General features: G+C 39.6%; 2 protein-coding genes across 3 annotated transcripts in view; one reads left to right on the top strand and one right to left on the bottom strand.

Annotated features, from left to right (window-relative positions):
- Positions 1–17: 17 nt before the first annotated feature.
- Positions 18–15,523, bottom strand: ube2d2 (ubiquitin-conjugating enzyme E2D 2 (UBC4/5 homolog, yeast)). 2 transcript variants are annotated; one of them, XM_050041903.1, is made up of 8 exons: positions 15,250–15,523; positions 13,373–13,436; positions 8,184–8,215; positions 7,754–7,831; positions 7,459–7,564; positions 6,907–7,000; positions 2,268–2,354; positions 18–984 (listed from the first exon to the last, which is right to left on the bottom strand). In XM_050041903.1, exons 1-7 carry the CDS (start codon positions 15,271–15,273, stop codon positions 2,309–2,311), a joined length of 444 nt encoding a protein of 147 aa, XP_049897860.1. In that variant the 5' UTR covers positions 15,274–15,523; the 3' UTR covers positions 18–984; positions 2,268–2,308. The 2 variants fall into 2 exon arrangements, with proteins under 2 accessions (XP_049897860.1, XP_049897859.1); XM_050041902.1 differs by lacking the exon at positions 18–984 and having other exon boundaries at positions 1,015–2,354; positions 15,250–15,522.
- Positions 15,524–16,933: 1,410 nt separating this feature from the next.
- LOC126389300 (protein phosphatase 3 catalytic subunit alpha-like) overlaps positions 16,934–17,628 on the top strand; it is a 49,043-nt gene continuing 48,348 nt past the window's right edge. The window contains exon 1 of the mRNA XM_050042904.1: positions 16,934–17,054. The gene's annotated coding sequence lies outside the window, so the exon portion shown is untranslated. The remainder of the gene's footprint in view (positions 17,055–17,628) is intronic.

The raw sequence follows: 17,628 nt of genomic DNA on the forward strand, positions 1-17,628 counted from the left end.
TAATTTAATTTATATACTTTATTAATCCCCCTGAGGGGAAATTAAATTTTTTCACTCTTGCTGTCAATTACACACAGGTCCGAAAGACACACACACACACGCACAAACAGGAGCTATACATGCACAAAGTGGAGAGATGTTAGAGTGAGGGGGCTGCCCATGTAAAGTGACATTTTAACTTTCATCTAAATGTCCATATACTGGCTTTTCACGGAGTTTTAGCCAAATTTCACAGCCTCCTATAGCAAATAGTTTGCTCTGCTGGTAGTGCATCCGCAAGCTTTATTAATGAACGTGGGTGCATGATGATAGGTTTCCACTGGAGGAGAATCATCTTGATGGCTGCGAGCTTTGGCGAGTCCCATTCCCCTTTTTCTTGAACCACGTAAATGAGATGACGAACCACAGCAGTCCTTTGTGGATTTAATTTGATAAACTTCCCTTAAAAACTGTGTCCATTTTTTAACAACTATATGTATTAACACAGAATCCCAATAAACTGAAATTTAATGCACTCAAAATACATAAAAGCACCAGCAGAGGGCAACATTATGACCCACCATCATGGACACTTAAACCATTTTGAAACATCTGAAGGAAGAAAAAAAAAATCACTGGAAATTTAAGTGCAATGTCAAAAGGTGACCTCTTGGTCTTATATGAAATAATGAATTTTATTTTTCTCTTTAATTCCTTTAAACTCATATTTTAAGCTCAGTTTCACTCTAAACTAAGAGAGCACACACTGCAAACAGAAAACATGGAACTACATCTCCCATACTTCTAATCATTACTTCAGAGCAATTCAAAAGAACTAGACATTAACAGACATTCCCAAATATCTACTAAGTATTGAACCATCTAACAGTGATGCCATGTGGTATTGGCAGGTATTATTCATCCAATGAATTTCCTGTAAAAACAGGTCATAGCTGTGACCTGGCTTCATGTCCCCTTCCGACCTCTGCATGTCATCAAAAGGGCCTGAGAATGAGTCAACACAGGAATCATGGGTTTTTATTACACAGTTTAATCAACACACAAAGCTCAACGAGCCTCTCAGGTAATTCAATATACAGAGGTTTTGTGCAAGAAGAGTGGGTTCTCCTCGCACCCAGAGCCCAAGCCAGTCCCATAGCCATTTAAGATGTTAGCCTCTAATTTAACAATAGCAAAAAACAAAAAAAGAAAACAAAAAAAGAAAAGGAAAAAAATGCAACCTAAAGAGTTATGGGAGGGGGAGGGGGAGGGGATAAAAACACAGGTTAAACTAAGAAAAATAAATTGCTTAAATACCTGGTCCAGAACCTCCACTTTGTGAATAAAGAAAAGTTGGTGGTAGTGGTAGGGATGACATGGGGTTACAATTGTGCGTGCATGTGTCTATGTGTGTGTACAAAGGGGTCAACTTGGGTGGGGTGGGAGGAGGGGAGTTAGGAGCAGGAGGTGTGGGGATAAATTCAAGTCCTTTCATAGAATCCAACAGAAGACCAAATAGGCCATGTGCATTTTTTTCCATTTCACATAGCCTGCAATGATTTCTTTTAAGTATTCATTGTATAAAATACAGAGTGCCCTTCGACTCGCGTGCGAAAACAAACTGCTTTCTTGAATTGTACCCTCTACAGATGGGAATTATAAGGAAAACAAAACAAGAAAGGATGCAGAGTGTAAAAATCCCTCCATCTTATTGCCCCCCACTCCCCTAAAAAAAATAGGGAAATAAAGAAAAAAAAGGTCCCCTCAAAGTTTTACAGATGCTCAAAGGAATGCTTTTAGTGATTAACGTCTGGGGGAGGGTGGGTGAGGATGCAGGTGTGTGTGTAGGAAAAAGGAGGAGTTGGAGAGGGGGCCGCAACAGTCCAACCTGCATGGTGACAAAATGTAACGGAATACAGAAGTCAGGAGACGGGGCCAGAGGTCACGAGGGAGGGAGGAGGAGGTGAAAAAGGAGTAGGGGGAGATGGGTATTACCATTGCAAGTTGACAATATGTACATTGGAGGGTGGGCAGGTGAGCTGAGAGGCAGGAGGGGAGGAGGAGGAGGGTGGGGAAGGGAGACAGAGCCAAACAGAGGGAGAGAAAGAAGAGAGAAAGAGAGGGAGGGAGGAGGTGGGGCAGAGGGAGTTTTACAGGTACTCTGGTGAAGGGGAGGCGTGGCTCAAAGAAAGCACTCCAATGGAAACCAACAAGATCTTGTTTTAAACTTTTCATTTGTTTGAATGGTTTTTTGTTTGTTTTCTCTTTACATCTGAAGCTCCCCTAACCTTATTTCGTAGAGGTGGTTGGCCATGATTCTACCCCAACACTACATTGCATACTTTTGTGTCCATTCCCGAGCTATTTTGTTGTACCTGTGAACAAGCAGAGAGAGACAGAGAAAGAGAAGACAGTTGTTAGCTGTTTAGCCTTGTAAAGACCAACATGTTAGGATTTTGTCACATTTTATTACCAAAAAAAATCTGAAGGGACATTGCGACACTGTCACCTCCAATAATTTCCATGTGTACATCATAAGTTTTGCTGCTATACTTGCAGCAGCAGCAGCAGAGATGCCAGCTGGCTGGCAATCTACAAGGGCACATACAGCTCTGCCATCTTGCACCGATTTTTTCAGCAGGTTTGTTGTTATTTCCTCTTCCCACTGCAGCAAACTGCCAGGAGTCAGTGCTGCTGGCCAATTAGCAACAGGAAGAACAGTTTAAGCACAGATATGGCACAACCAAAATGATAGCCATTCTCACTGTATTGATTACGTTTATTAAGCTTGTTGGTGTGTGTGATATGTCGTACCAGAGGTTGCCAAATAGTACAAAGAGGCAAAAAAATAAAATGTCAGTCAAATTACTGCCTTTCTTTTGCTCCAACACTGTACACAGAGTATTGGTGGAAAACAGCACAACAGGCTGCACACCAAGTCATGTATTTAAATGACCCAACTACATAACTTTGATGTAATCTGAGGTCAGCCCTTTGATCACACAGAAGTAGAAGGACTTGGTGTGCCAAGCACCACCTTTAAACACCATGTCCGATATTCACTGTCTGGCTCACCATGGTGGAGTGAAGCCTAACTCGGGTCCGTTCTACGAGGAGAACGGTGGTTTTTTATAAGGTCTCCTGGAGAGCACGATCTGTGATGCCATCACCTAACTAAACCGAGCCCACAAAGCCCGGGCCCTACTGCCTGTGTGAGTGGCACATGACAACTTCCTTTGCTGATCTGCTGCAGTTCGCACACTTACAGTGTTCACACAGACAGTGTTGCTGCAGTGGTACTGCTGCAGCTCTGGCAGCTAGTTCAACTACTGTATTTCCACAATTAAAAGTCGGTCTTTTGACAACATGGTCCTGCACATATTTCACAATAAAAAGCTTTTTTGTGAACAAATGAAGGGAGTTGTCCACAGAAACGTTGTCAAAGGGCTTTTATTTTGTAGTGGAAACACGATGTGAGTTAAAAATAAATATTTATATTTTCTCATGCCTGTGACAAATAAAGACATTGTACTGAAAAGTGGTATAATGTCAAATTGATTATCAAAAATTTTTTCACTTTCTATTTTTGCTGAAACCCACACGTCATGTGGAAAAAGTAGGTTAGACTCCTGTTCTCTAGATGCTCTGCAGCTGAGTAGCAGCCATGCCGCGTCTGAGCAATGCTGCTCCCGCAGACAGTGTGGCCTGGGCGTAGGAGGAAGACTGTGACCTTTGTGAATGTGGTGTATACTCTGAATACGCAGGGACGCACTCTGTACGGCTTCATTGGATAAAAAGATCAACTGGTAATTAATAGTCACACAATACCAGGGTATTTAATGTGCTGTAAATGAATTTATTAATTTATTTGGCATATTTCCCACCAGATATTTTGGCTGCTGATATTTTCTTCTGCTGGACAAGTGCATGCAACACTGTACATTATGCAAGTCACAATGCAATATTATTGTGATTTTAAACATTTTACTATGTCACATTATGCAATATAGTGCGATCTATTACCTTTTCAACTGTAAATTACATTCCCAGAGGAAAAAAAGGGTCAACATTTGTTTTATGTAACAAAATAAAAATCTCAAGTCAATCACTTTTATTGCAGCAGAAATGTATCTAACTGATTCAAAATTGATTTTATTATTCTGGTAGGCTACCAAAAGTTTAATTCGTATGTGCAATATTAATTAGATAATCAGATAGACACTTGGTGACCGAGGATCAAAACAATATTGCCACACAAATGTATTGTTTTTTTGCCCCCTACTCCTAACTGTAACTGGGCAGAGGCTGTGAGTAATTTATATTACATAATCGTGTGTAAGGAAGAGAGGAAAAATATCAGCAATAATGCTGAGTATTGATAAAAAAAAAAAAATCTTTGGATAAGAAAATGCATGAACCACAGACACATATCAAATCTAAGAGCTCAGTAGAGGATTATTTTATCAATTAATCACATTTTTGTATATTACCATTTTGAACAGCTGCATCTTGCTATCAAATCTTTCACCAACAAATAAATCACACTGAAGTGCAAACTGAACTGTAGCAACTGTGCAGCTGCAGCAATCTAACATTTCATGCTCAAATTGTATGGATCAATTGCCCAGCCATGATGTGGGTTCTCACAGATAAAGGGACACTTTGCCAGTTTTCATCCAGCTTTGTATCACATATCAGTGTGGGTAGTATGTGTAAATGGATTGTGGTAAACTTCCCCCCCAACTTGCCAGGGCCCAGATCTCCCTGCTCATTTGCAACAAAAAACCGCCAAATGACGCGTTTTGATTTTAGCATTTTAGGTAACTGTCACACTGCAATTCAAGATCGTTTGTTACCAGTTGGCCACCAAATAGGTTTCCGACAAGCCAAAACCAAGAACCGCTCAACTTGCATTACATCACCCAACAGCAAAAGCATTTATTGGTCCAGTGCAGCACAGTGCATTCTGGTAGTTGTAGGGTTTCTACCTCTTGAGCAAAAGCGAATTCCACAGCCCTTTTTCTTTGTTATCTCTGGTCATACAGCACCAGTGTCAAAGGTATTTGCATCTTTGTTCTGCACAGACAGCCTAGTAAGGTTTATTCAAACAAGACCGCTGCATCCCCAGTGTTGTAAAAAGAGAAAAAGGCAGCAATACTTTGTGCAATTCTACTGTTAATGGAAGAACACAAAGAAAATACGGCACCATAGATGACTGGAAGATGTAGACAATGCAACTATAATATCTCCAGTGAAGTTCAGTTTTATATCACAGCAGTCTCGCGACTACAGTTTTAGCCACAACAGGTAAAATATTACTCCAGTATATTAGAACAAGCTCAACACATTTAATAACAAATCTTGTAAAGGCCAAAACACACCAGTGCCGTACGACATGCGTCAAAACAGCCGCCCCCATTATTTTCTATTTACAAACCCACACGGGCGGCGGCTCGACGCACTGCGGCACTTAACGCTATTGTCCCATTTTTCCAGCGTCGCTGCCCTTGAAAAAGCGCTATTTTGTACTTCCCAGCCTAGCGGACTGGAGCGTGCAATAGAAATCCGGTTGACGCCCTGCAGCGCGATGCTTTTTGTGTGTGTTGGGGGCGGCACTTAACTCGCGTCAATGACAACGCCGTCATATGACGGCGGCGTCATATGACGGCGGCGTCGTGTTTTGGCCTTAACAGTAGCCATGCAGGAAATCAGACCGTGGTAACGCTCAAACTGAGACCAAGACCAAAATTTTCGGACCTGCCAGAAATCCATCTGAGAGCCGGATCATTGATCATTCAAGTGATTAACTAGGCACAGAGCGCCCCCTCAATCTGATCTGGCAGAAATTTACGTTAATTCAGGTGACCGATTCAGCGCTAAAAGCAGGCCTAATACTTACAATGTCTGTGTTACATTAGAACATCCTGTATGTTTCTAAAGCCAGTTTCCATAATTTAACCTGCGATGGCGCATGATTAAAACCAGCTATCCTTGTGCATGTTGGCTTTCAAACAATGTAGAAGTCAACATCACAGAAGTTTGGCTAATTGGTGTGAATTTTGTTAAATTATTCTGAAATCAAAATCAAAATTTTTGTTACCTCCCCTATGATTGCTGCACACTCTGTGCCTATAACAATGTTTTGAAAATCAAATATGATGGAGTCTGTCCATCAGTAGCCAGTTTGTGACGCTGACTGTAATCAGAACAGGCCTTAGCACAGCTCCACCGAGGCCCGTCTGACACTTAAAAGAATACCCCCAAAGTGACCATTTGTATATCAATTACTCACTGCTTGTTACGTTGAATTCGTTAAGAAAACTTTGTTGTTTTTGCATGCCTCCACGGTGAATGGAGAGTCCAAAAACAAGGAAACATTCTTTATGAATTTAAGTCACTGGGGGCCACATTTACCAGAAGCAATACTTTATTAAAACACCCTTTTACAAACACTCACCTTCAGCAGTATAATACAAGTTTTATTTATCCAGTTGTATGCGCAGTACTTTCCAAACACATGCATTTTTGCTAAAACGTTACCATATAAAACACTTAGGAGCCCCTAGGAGCAGCATACAAACTGACTGACTGTACTAACATGTTTTGAATGTAATATTGTAGCAAAAATGCAGGTGTTTGGGATTTACTGAGCATACAACTGGATAAACGTTACTTGTACTATACTGTAAGAGTTGTGTGAGAGTTTGAAAATGGATGTTTTGATATAGTTCTGCTGTGGTTAAACGCGGCCCCCGTTTATTTCAATTCATGAAAATGTTTGCTTTTTTTAGACTCTCCGTTCACCACGGAGGCATACGAGGAAAAACTAACTTTCTTCTTTCCAAAGCATCATGTTGGCAGGAGCCATGGAAACAAATCTGAATACACCCAAATGATGCAAAAAACAATGTGAAGTTGATAACTTACTTTTCCCTGTCCGTCTTGTAGATGCGGGCGATCTCAGGTACTAAGGGGTCATCCGGGTTTGGGTCACACAGCAGAGAGCAGATGGACAGGAGGACTGGAATGGACCAGTTTACCAATCAGTATTCACAAATAAAAACAGTCATTTTCGGAGTTCATGTCATTTTCCTTCAGATGAGCCTTGGATGTAAGTCACGCAGACTACTCATCACAGCTCTAGCGCTGTTGATAATATGTGGAATTGGGGTTTAAAAAGAAAAACCCTTGTGCATGAGGGACACCACTGTAAACAGCATGTCCAGTAATAAGCACTGAATGAAAAGGGCTAAAGCTGACATTTACAGAGAGAGTACTCCAGTTTAATACAAGGACCTCTGTGTGAGAAATGTTGCAATGTATTGTTTGTGGGAAGCATTTCCATCTAAAAAGGAAACCAACATGTTTCCCCAGTTCTTTCATTCTCGCCACACTGTTTATAAAGGCAGTAGCATCTGCCGTCTATCTGGAACCATATGTGCAGTTAAAAGTTTGAAGGCCGGTAAGAAACTAGTCTACCTTTGGAGATGGTGAGAGCCGGAGACCACTGTGATCGCAGAATGTCAAGACAAATGCTGCCGTTGCTGTTGATATTTGGGTGGTAGATTCTTGTGGTAAATGCAACCTGAAAACAGACAGAGAGAAAAGAAGTGTGGGGGGAGGGGGGAGAAAGAGGGGCAGGTGAGAGGAATAACAGGAAACTGAATGATGTAAAGCTTTGGCATGTTTTAGCAGGCAGGAGGCACTCTATGTGCCTCGCTGTTACTATGTTTATGTATTCTGTTTCTTTGTATGCGTCTATGTGTTTGCTTACCTTTGGCGGTTTGAAGGGGTAGTCTGTGGGGAAGTGTATGGTCAAGAAGAAAACCCCGCTCTGGTAAGGACTGTCATTCTAAGGCAAGGAGAGAAGCCCAGTCATCTCATTACTGACTGAAGTACAAGGATGGCAAATAAATGCCCACAAATGGGATATGAAAATTAAAAGCTAGGGCTGCTGTCGTATGACTAAAAGTTGTTCTTCTTTTTAACTAAACAAATGTATTAAGTTGTGGATTCGGTTTACTTAGCCCTATCAGATATTGTGTTTAAGTTGTTTGAAGAACACATAAATTCAAAGACAAGATTGCAGGGTTTTAGAGTAAAACAACAACATTGTGTCACCACATATGTGACTGTTATTTCCCAGCAAAAACTTAAGCAGAAGTAGTGACTTAATCAGTACAACATAATAAGTGAATACTTACAGGTCCCATTATTGTGGCTTGCCAGTGAAACACTGCAAAAAACAAACAAAAAACAGAGACATTGGTTATGAAACACTGAGAACACAACGCATGGCCCAAAAGTGTTAGAATAAATAATGCCACATGAAGTGTGCCTGTTTATTTGTACAGTTGAGTAACAGGCTCTTACATAAAGTGCAACCCAGGACAGATATTCTTGGAGGCGGCATTTTTTAAATACAGGGGAACCTGTTTATAGTGGTCATGGTCAAAGCAATCAACCACTTGTGTGTATGGGAAGACTGGGGACAGAATGATTCCTATACAAATGCTGTTGAAATAATTTGCTTTTAATAATCAAATAGTACACTTACAGTTTTCATTTTGGGTCTTTCATACATGACAACATTTGGGAAAAATATTTAAAACTAAAATCATTGTTTTGTTTTTTTAAAAAAATCTTTTTACTTTAACACAATATCTTGCCTCGCGGTAACCCGTCTGCATCTGGTTGGCTGCCTGAGGCAGATGCAGCATACACATTTAAATCATGACGAGAAAAAGAAAGTTATTTTCTCTCAATAAAAAAGCGTAGTCTTCTCGAAGCTTATGGCTGCTAGTGATGGAGACGGAAAACAAATGCACATCAGGAAAGCCCCTGTGGTTGAATTCACCTTCGTCAGGTGGGTCGATAACGTCTGCTCACGTAGAACCCATGTAATGACAAAGCTGTCCTGTACTTTAAAAACAGTCAATAAAATTCAGTAAATAGAAAAGCTGTCCATTTCATTACTTTATATTCATGTATTAATTAAATATACAAATATCAATTTTCTGCGCAAGAAAAAAATACAATAATCTGTTAAAAAAATCATGCACTTATAGTGATCAGTTTGACCTGGATAGGCGTGATAAGGGGCCTATGAGGGGTTTCCACAGTAGTAAATGCTCAACAGTCATATAACGGTAGCAGACTCACATTGCTTCTTAAATGAATAATATAAGAATTACTGTTTGAGCGGAAACTGCTATCCTGACACAAGGTATAATTCTAAAAAGCTTGGACAACACACATTGTGACAACAAAAACAAACCATCAGAATTTGAATTGGCAGCATTTAAACCTGTCTAATTCAAGCTTCCTGTTGAGGTCTGAGGACAAATGTCACATTGAAAAAAAAAAAAGAAAGTAAACCACAGCAATTATGTTACGAGAAACACTTTCTTGTAGTTTATAGTGGAGCGGTTTATTTGATGTTGGATGGCAGGAAGTGACATGTACAGCACAATGTTGCTGCTGCTGCTGCTGTTTTGTCTGTTCTGATCATGCCACACACATGCTAAAGATGCACAAATATGCTGAGTGTAACATCTTAAAAATAACAAATGAATTGGGAGTAAAGAGGGTAATTTGGAGCTGATCTCCATTTTGGATGAGTTTTAAACTGTCAGATTTCTTAGATTTGTTTTAAATCTTGGACACAAGCAGTTAGCCTTATCAATGCCTGTACACTGGTGTGATTTAATCCCTGGACACACACTCTGCAGAATACATGCAGCTTTCACATTTAAATGGCACAAAAAGCTGTTCAAATATGCCTGCACAGTTTATAAAACTGATTTAAAGCTAGGACGCTTAAAGCACTCATATGGTTAAAGATTTGTTGGTAATGACATTGAAAACAAGTTACTGGATGTCACTGGGACACAAGCTACATGTTACTTGTTTAATGTTAACACTAATTGTCTCGAAGACTATGTTTTTTATACATGAAGGAAAGATCTCTCACCACTGTATCAGTAAACCAGGATAATGTGAACCCTTACACGAGGTAAAATGGAGTTTATAACTTAAATATGGCAAATCAACTGTACCACAGCTTTCACTTTGCAAAACTGTGTTAGATTCACAGGACTATTTCTTCATGTATAAACCAAATTTCAAAATGCATCACCACCACAGACAAGGAAGTGACTACTTTACAATGAACACAGTAAAAGACCCTCACGTCACAGCAATTAAAGTTTAATGCTATGTTGCTTTTGAAAAAGAACAACAAAGAATTGACAATCAAATATCTACAAGAATAACAGATTGAGCCAAACAAAACGTGACTGTGGTGATGATGAAGAGCACAGTTTGGATTCTGAAACCATGTAATCCTCGTGCCTACATTGGGTGAGTAGCAACATATCTCTGTTACCTTTGCCGCAACTATGTTAATAGCAGCAAGCTACCTTCAGTCAGAATAGATTTGGCTCTCAGTCAACACGAGGGTTCATGTTTGGGTTACTTACAGTGAGTGGTACAAAAAACACCAGGGAGGAGTAATGCACCTGCCAGTATAAACATCAGCTCATTGAAAGTAGATCACCAGAGCAGAACAATAGTCATAAAAATATCCACCAATGAAAACTGCACATCTCCTTCAACATGAAGATGAAACTATATAAGCTAGTTAAAAGCTGTCTTTGTCTGTGCATTGTGCTGAATAAGTAAAATTCACAAAACTTGCAGCATGTTTATTCTTTGGCCTAAAGCCTTTTTAGGTCCTATTACATATAACGTGTCATATTTTATCCTCCTTATATATAATAAATATAAGATAGCCAAGTAGGTATGGTTGGGGGGAAAAATAAAATATAGATCAACTTTTCAAGTTTATGCAGTCGAAACCAGAATTTGGAACGTTCATTATATTGTGCCCATCCCCATACACACAAATACATTAAACAAACATAACCAAAGCTATCAGACTACCATAGCAGGCTTATTATACTATCAGAAAAAAACCATCCCAAATCGATTGTTGCTTGATCATTTTAAAACAATATAAAGGTCAATGTATATTCTAAAACACTGCCTGGAAACAAAGAAAGGTTTAGGATGCCTGAATTTATCATCCAATGAGACTTGTTCTTGTGGTTTCCACCATGTAAGACACACTAAAACTTAAGTCGCACCATCATGGCCTGAAGAACAAGAATATCAGAGCGGAGACACAGGTGGCTGGCTGGGATTTTAAAAAGGGAGAGCTTTGAAGTGCTGGTTGCAAGAGATAATCACAAAGACACACTGTGTACAGCCAGAAGTCTGCTAAAATACAGTAAATTGTATTTTTTTTTTCTTTCTTAAAACTATTAATACTTTCAGGGTCCTCTGTCAACCTACAATGACAAATTTAAAAGCTAACCTGTCATTTATTAATTGCAGTCCTGGTGGGATAATATAAAAAAGTATTAAGATGCAATACGTGTGATACTAGGACACCAGTTTTTGGACATTGACGCTTCAGTGAGAAAAATCCGCAATTAATCAAAGCTTAGATTAATGGTGGGGGGGTAAGTGAGAGACGAGAACATAAGTCAGGCTTTTTCTCCAATGGCAGTATTCCATTTATCCACCTAAAATATTGTGACAATTAGCCACTTTAATAGCATGCAGGTCGCATGAACAGGAAGCCAGAATTTTTCTTTTTTTTTTGCAAGATGGCTACGCTGTTACTTACAGTTCTCAGTTCTGGAAGCCTGTCACTTTTGGTCAAACTGTCCCAGTTTCAGTAGCGCTGGACTGCTGGTGACTGACGTTAGATGGGAGCAAATCAAAGTAAAAAACCAACACTATGTTTAAATGTCCTTGTCTGAGAATAATAATAATTAATGTTGATGAATAATAAACAATGTTTGATTACTATGTCTTAATTTAAGGGCTATTTGAGATTCTTGGGGAAATGCATATAAATAGCTCTTGAAGCATTTAAATACTGATTTGAATGGTGATAACCATGGCAACGCACAAAGCCTCGAAGCAGGTCAGCCCTATTTGATAGATTAAAAAAAAAATCTATTAGGTTCAGTATTATTTAATCTTAAATGGTCATATATTCCTGTATTATATAACAGTTGTTATCAGAAGCCGCTGACGCTAGTTAGACTTGTACTGACAACATTTGAGATTAAATATTTCCAAGGAAATATCTACAGTATTTATGAAATGCAATTAATCATATGTACTTTAGTTAACAGAAAAATTCAGTTCATGAATGCTCTCTGAACTTTACTTTTGGGTCAGTCTTTACCGGATAAAACTGTCTTACGTGATTAATGAATAAAAATCACAGTCTGCATCTACTCCCACGTTGGAAAACAATTACACACTAGCCACAAGAGAATTCCCCTTATATGTGCCCTGAAAGCAAAAGTGAAACAGACATGTAGCAAAAGGGTTTAGAATACTATGCTTTTATAATAACCCAGTATTTTCACATAAGGTAGTCCAGGTATTTCCTGGATCTGCTTGCTCAAAAAACAGAGCTACTTCCTTAATTTAGTTAAATGCACTGGACTCCACACACATCAAGTCAGCACCTTCACTGATGTTTGCAATTTCTTTTCAAAGTTTCAAGACTTCAGCATGGACACGTTATGTATTTAAGCTGCAGTCTGTGGTAATCAGAATATTGCAGACAATTTTTCACATCTAAACTAAACACATTAATCAAACAATTTAACCCAAAGGGGCGCTATCTTGGATGGTGAAAGATTTATCCTACATATTCTGTAATGAATTAGACTGTAAGATTTTTCTTTCTGTGTCATTTGTGAGTATTTTAACCAATAAATATTTATCTATGCTGGCTGAGCTGTATTTTAAATGATCTGGCATAAATAAGGGAGGGGTAAACCTGAAATTTGTTTCAAGAGTACCGCTTTTTTAAGCCCAAACATACACATCTACCAGGACAATGTCATTTTAGATTTTTAATAACCCATATGGGTTATTAAAAAATTTATTTTGAAAAAATGGGAAAAATGCAACTGTTTCATCTTTAAGTGAAAAGGTATTCAACTTTCCACTGCTCCTGAAAGCGGTGGCCCTTGCTGTCAACTTTATACTTCTTTGCTGTGGGCATATGTGCTACATGATTGGTGTGCTGTTAAGTACCTGTTTGTTTGCTTGTTTAGTCTGTTTATGAAAACACACTGCACATGCTACTTGGCGCATGCCTGCAAACGGTATGATAGTCCTGCCATTGTGAGGTGAACGGAAAAATGCAAAGTGACCTCGTCTGATTAACCAATACTGTGTGGCGGACCACATGTGGTATGTTTTTTACAGAAAAGTTGCCAGCTGTTAAAAATCTGTCCACAGGTCACGATTGACCCCAGGGGTGGCCTTTGGACATGCCTGGTTCAGATGATGAACTTACTGTCATCTCCTACTGGTCCTGCAGAACACTGGGCTGGTGGATCCCGTGCCAAGTCGTTCAACTCCTGAGACAAACAAATGACAAGTCAGTTGATCAGGTCCTACACAATATGGTGCAGTATTTCCACAAACAATTACCTGCATAACAGATATGGGGAGGCCAACACAAAAACATAACCAAAAATTAAAATCCTGGCAACAGATATTTTAATTATCTGCTAGTAATAATCTGATGGGTTTTTTTAAATACCACTTAACAGGCCCAGCATGAGCCCTCTATGTAGTTGCCTAGATCATTGTTTGTAAACAGATATGAAGGCCACTGCAATTACTACAAAGTCTCACTGCAACGGTTGCAACACTAAAAGCACTACCTAACCTCACTAACATAACAACACTACAGTAGCACCGTGAGCTTTGATTACTGAAGTGACCGCTATTACATAATAGCATTTCTCCAGGTAGAGCGGGTAGTACATGTGACAGCCAAACTGAGATCACGACGATAACACAACAGAGGTTTTACTTTCCCGAAGACAGTCCGGTGCACGGTGTGTAAGCTCGTTGTGTGTAACCCTGTGTAACGTTATGGTGCAAACGTTAGCTTAGCGTCAATGGTTGGTGCTCTGGTTCGACAACAGCAATCGATGTCAAGGCATAGAAACATGATGCTAGCTGGTCAGCCACATTGTGACGGACTAAAGTTACTACTGGAGTCATTAACAACAAGACAAAACACAACATCCAGCTAACTCAAGCAAACAAACTGTATAGTAATGATCTGCTGCTCGCCTGCCGTCACCAACATGGCATCAAAGGCGAACAACGCGTGGGGCCTGTTTTTACCACAGCGACACAGAGCTAACTGTATCACTAGCGTTTCCCTATACGTTACTCGTTTGTCGAGTATTAACAATTACAATGCAGAATACAAACAATAACGCGCATATTTTTCCGTGACAGCTTGAAATGCCTTGAGGTTATGCATTGCGAAGACTGGATAACGTTAACGAAAAAACAGGGATTAGAAATACGATAGCTTCAGTTAGGTTACATCCATCCTTATCCCTGGGCTGCTACAATTATACATAACGTCACATGCAAACATTAAAAACATCGAACATTCATACATTTAACAACACAGAGGAGAAAGAAATGATTAACCAGTGGTCAAAATAAGCGCGAGAGTGCCATTAAATTAGGCTAACGCTAGCGTCACCGCTAGCCGGATAACTTATCTGTCAAATCAAGGAGCGAGCGAGCTTAGGTAACTCTAACAAAAAATATTAGCTAACTTGACTAACGTATGGGGGAACTATTAAGTAGATACTTGACAGCATAAAACACCTACAAATAGTAACTTAGGTTACCGTTATTTTACTGTAAAGATGTGGCGTTACTGTAGTAAGCTAGCTTGATCAGAGGAACCCTTTAGCTTAGCCGAGTTAGCATACCACCGGGATAGATAATGTTAGCCAGAACCAGCTAACACTATGCCAATACCTTTCCGTTAAATAGTTAGCGGCATAGCTAGCTAAAACATTCTGTCATATCCAATATTAATTATATCGATGGGGAACATATGTGACATAACCAAGAACAACATTCATAACGGTAACTTGTAGCTAACGGTTCAGTTGGCCCATTTGTAGTAGCACTGGTGAACACAGGCAGGCGGCGCATTGCTGCTCTCACTGTCGTCACTCGCTATTCAGGGACCGTTAGCTGGCAGTTGAAACCAAGCCGGAGTTATTTAGGCAATATTTTTGTAGTATTCTCAGTTTAATAAACCCGACAGACCGGCGTCAGATGGGCAACCTTGGGATTAAATCCCTAACGAAACTGCGAAATCCCGGGCCTCGTCGTTCACTTCCTTACCTTGTGAATTCTTTTCAGAGCCATTGTTGTGCTAGCGCTTCTGTCAGGGAAAACGTGCGATTAAAATGGCGATTGGTATCACTGTCCGTTGATAATACTACGAGTTAGTTATCATAGAACACCGTTACTGTACACTCAATTTACTGATCGCTAACAGAAAGCACCACCGATAAAATTTCGAGACGAAACTGAAAGATAGAAGGGGTAGAACCGCGGTCCTTCCTCCTACTGCAGCGGCTACCAAATCACTGCGGCCTGTGTTCTGCCAGCAGCAACAACGACAACACTTCCGAACTCAACTCTTCACAATAAAAGCCCCATCGCCATTGACAAACTGACTAAAACATTAAAGGGGGAATATCATCCAAATTAATAAATCAAGTTTGTTTTTTCCATGGCCTAGGAAAGTTCAGTCAATATTTGTGAACATGAGCTACCCTCTCTCAAAGCTAGAAACCAGACAAGTCTCAAACGTGTGATGTCATCAAGTATAAAGTCTGGAGCTGCTCTATAGACAATGAATGGGAGACTGATTTTGTGGACCCACAGAATGTTTGTTTTCTTTTTTACACCCAAATGAGCTTTATTCTATTGTAGAGTTCTCTATTCTAAAACAGAAAATGTACCCATATACTCAGAACATTCCCCTGGTTGCACTCAGTGTCATCTAAAACATCTTTCGTCATCCATTATCTGTGGAGCAGCTCCAGACTTTATACCCAATGAAATCACAAAATTTGAGTTTTAGGATTCTAGTTTTTGGTTTTGGGGAGAGATGTTCGTGTTTACTCAAATTTTTGAACTGTCTTAGACCAGAGGAATAACATGTATGAACTTTGAAAATGGGCATAATTCCCCTTTAAGTTTACACAAAACCTCACAAATTGTATTTGAAATGATCCTGCTTGGCTATATTTTATGCTTCATTCTCAAACTATGAATTAAATTACTGTAGTTGAAATAAATGGCAGGCCCTCAAAATCAGTCACACTGTACAATTCCTCTGCAACTGTACTATGTTTACCCAACAAAAAATGTTCATTTTAGTGATACAGTCTCCTTAGGCTACTTTAAAATGCTGTCCTGAATGACGATTATGTGCAGTCTCCACTAAGAATAACATGTTACTGGGCTGCGAGTAACCATTATTTTCATCATTAATTAATCTGACTATTATTATCTCATTACTTGTTTGGTTTATAAAATGTCAGAAATAGGGAAACTGCCCACTGCATTGTTTTGAGAATCCGAAGTGATGACTTGAAATGACTAGTTTGGCCGATCAAATATCCAAATCCCTCGCACAGTAAGTTTGCAATGATATAAAATAGAGGGAAGCAGCAACTCTGAGTAGTTCAAAGAATGTTGGCACTTGAAAAATAAATGATTAATCAATTATCTAAATAGCTAATTAATTTTCTCGATTAAGTCGACTTATTGTTTCACCTTTATGTATTATAACATGTTTATTCATTTTTCAGAGCCAAATGGATTATGTGTAAATTATTTCGTGTGTATGGCGAAAATATAAAATTGCTTTAATGCCCTTTGCAACATTTTTTAAAATTGAACACTATGTTTTTATTCTGAAGGCTTGCCGCCCGAGCCGGAAGTCTTATTGTTGGAGCACTGCGCTACCGCTAGAAAGCCTTCCGCCGACATGAGCACGTAGAGGGCGACCAGTGCACGCTGGAGACGTAGTACTGCAACTGGCATCATTGTGGCTCCGGGCATGCGACGGCAAGGCTGTGTTCACATGGGCCGTGAAGAGCCAAAATGTCTACCATGCACGTATTTTGCATAAGGTAAACTCCAGGGAACCTGTGCTAAGACGGTTTATTACTACCCCTACAATGTCATGTACATAGTTAGAGATAGTGGAATGGATGTGGTTACACATTTTCCGATTCGTTGACTGTATTAATCGATATAATGACAGTTTTATAGTCAAACTGATGAAGTGCTCCGCGCGGAGTGATACGATTACAAAGACTTGTGATCGCGAGATCGTGGGCACAGGAGACAATTGTAGGCTCTTTGAGGAAGTGTAAGATAAACCAACAGTAACTACGAACTGTGCGTATGCTTCATAGAGCAACTGTAAGTTTTGAATATGTTGAAACGTCTTTCTCTTACTCCTGGAGTGTATGTCTCAGGGTGTTATGTTTGTGTAGCATATAGTGCTCCTCCTTCCGTTAGCATTTGTCCAGCCAGCAGGCTGAATGTAAAGGTGTACGTTAAAAGGTCAAAGCGGGTCACTGTAACTGAACACGGATATCTCAACCTCCATCCTCTACCTCTAATAATCTCAACACGTCGTTCTGAGGGTGAAGCTATAAAGTTTGAAGCTATTTTTTTGTTTATTACAGTGATGGAAAA

This window comes from Epinephelus moara, chromosome 4, assembly GCF_006386435.1.
Source record: "Epinephelus moara isolate mb chromosome 4, YSFRI_EMoa_1.0, whole genome shotgun sequence".
Lineage (NCBI taxonomy): Eukaryota > Metazoa > Chordata > Actinopteri > Perciformes > Serranidae > Epinephelus > Epinephelus moara.

Excerpts from the sequence above, each read along its gene's own strand:
- ube2d2 (XM_050041903.1), bottom strand. The coding sequence starts at position 15,273 with ATGGCTCTGAAAAGAATTCACAAG. Across the intron at positions 7,832-8,183 it reads AAGCCACAATAATGGGACCT|AATGACAGTCCTTACCAGAG; the intron begins GTAAGTATTCAC and ends TCCTTGCCTTAG. Across the intron at positions 7,565-7,753 it reads ACCCCTTCAAACCGCCAAAG|GTTGCATTTACCACAAGAAT; the intron begins GTAAGCAAACAC and ends GTCTGTTTTCAG.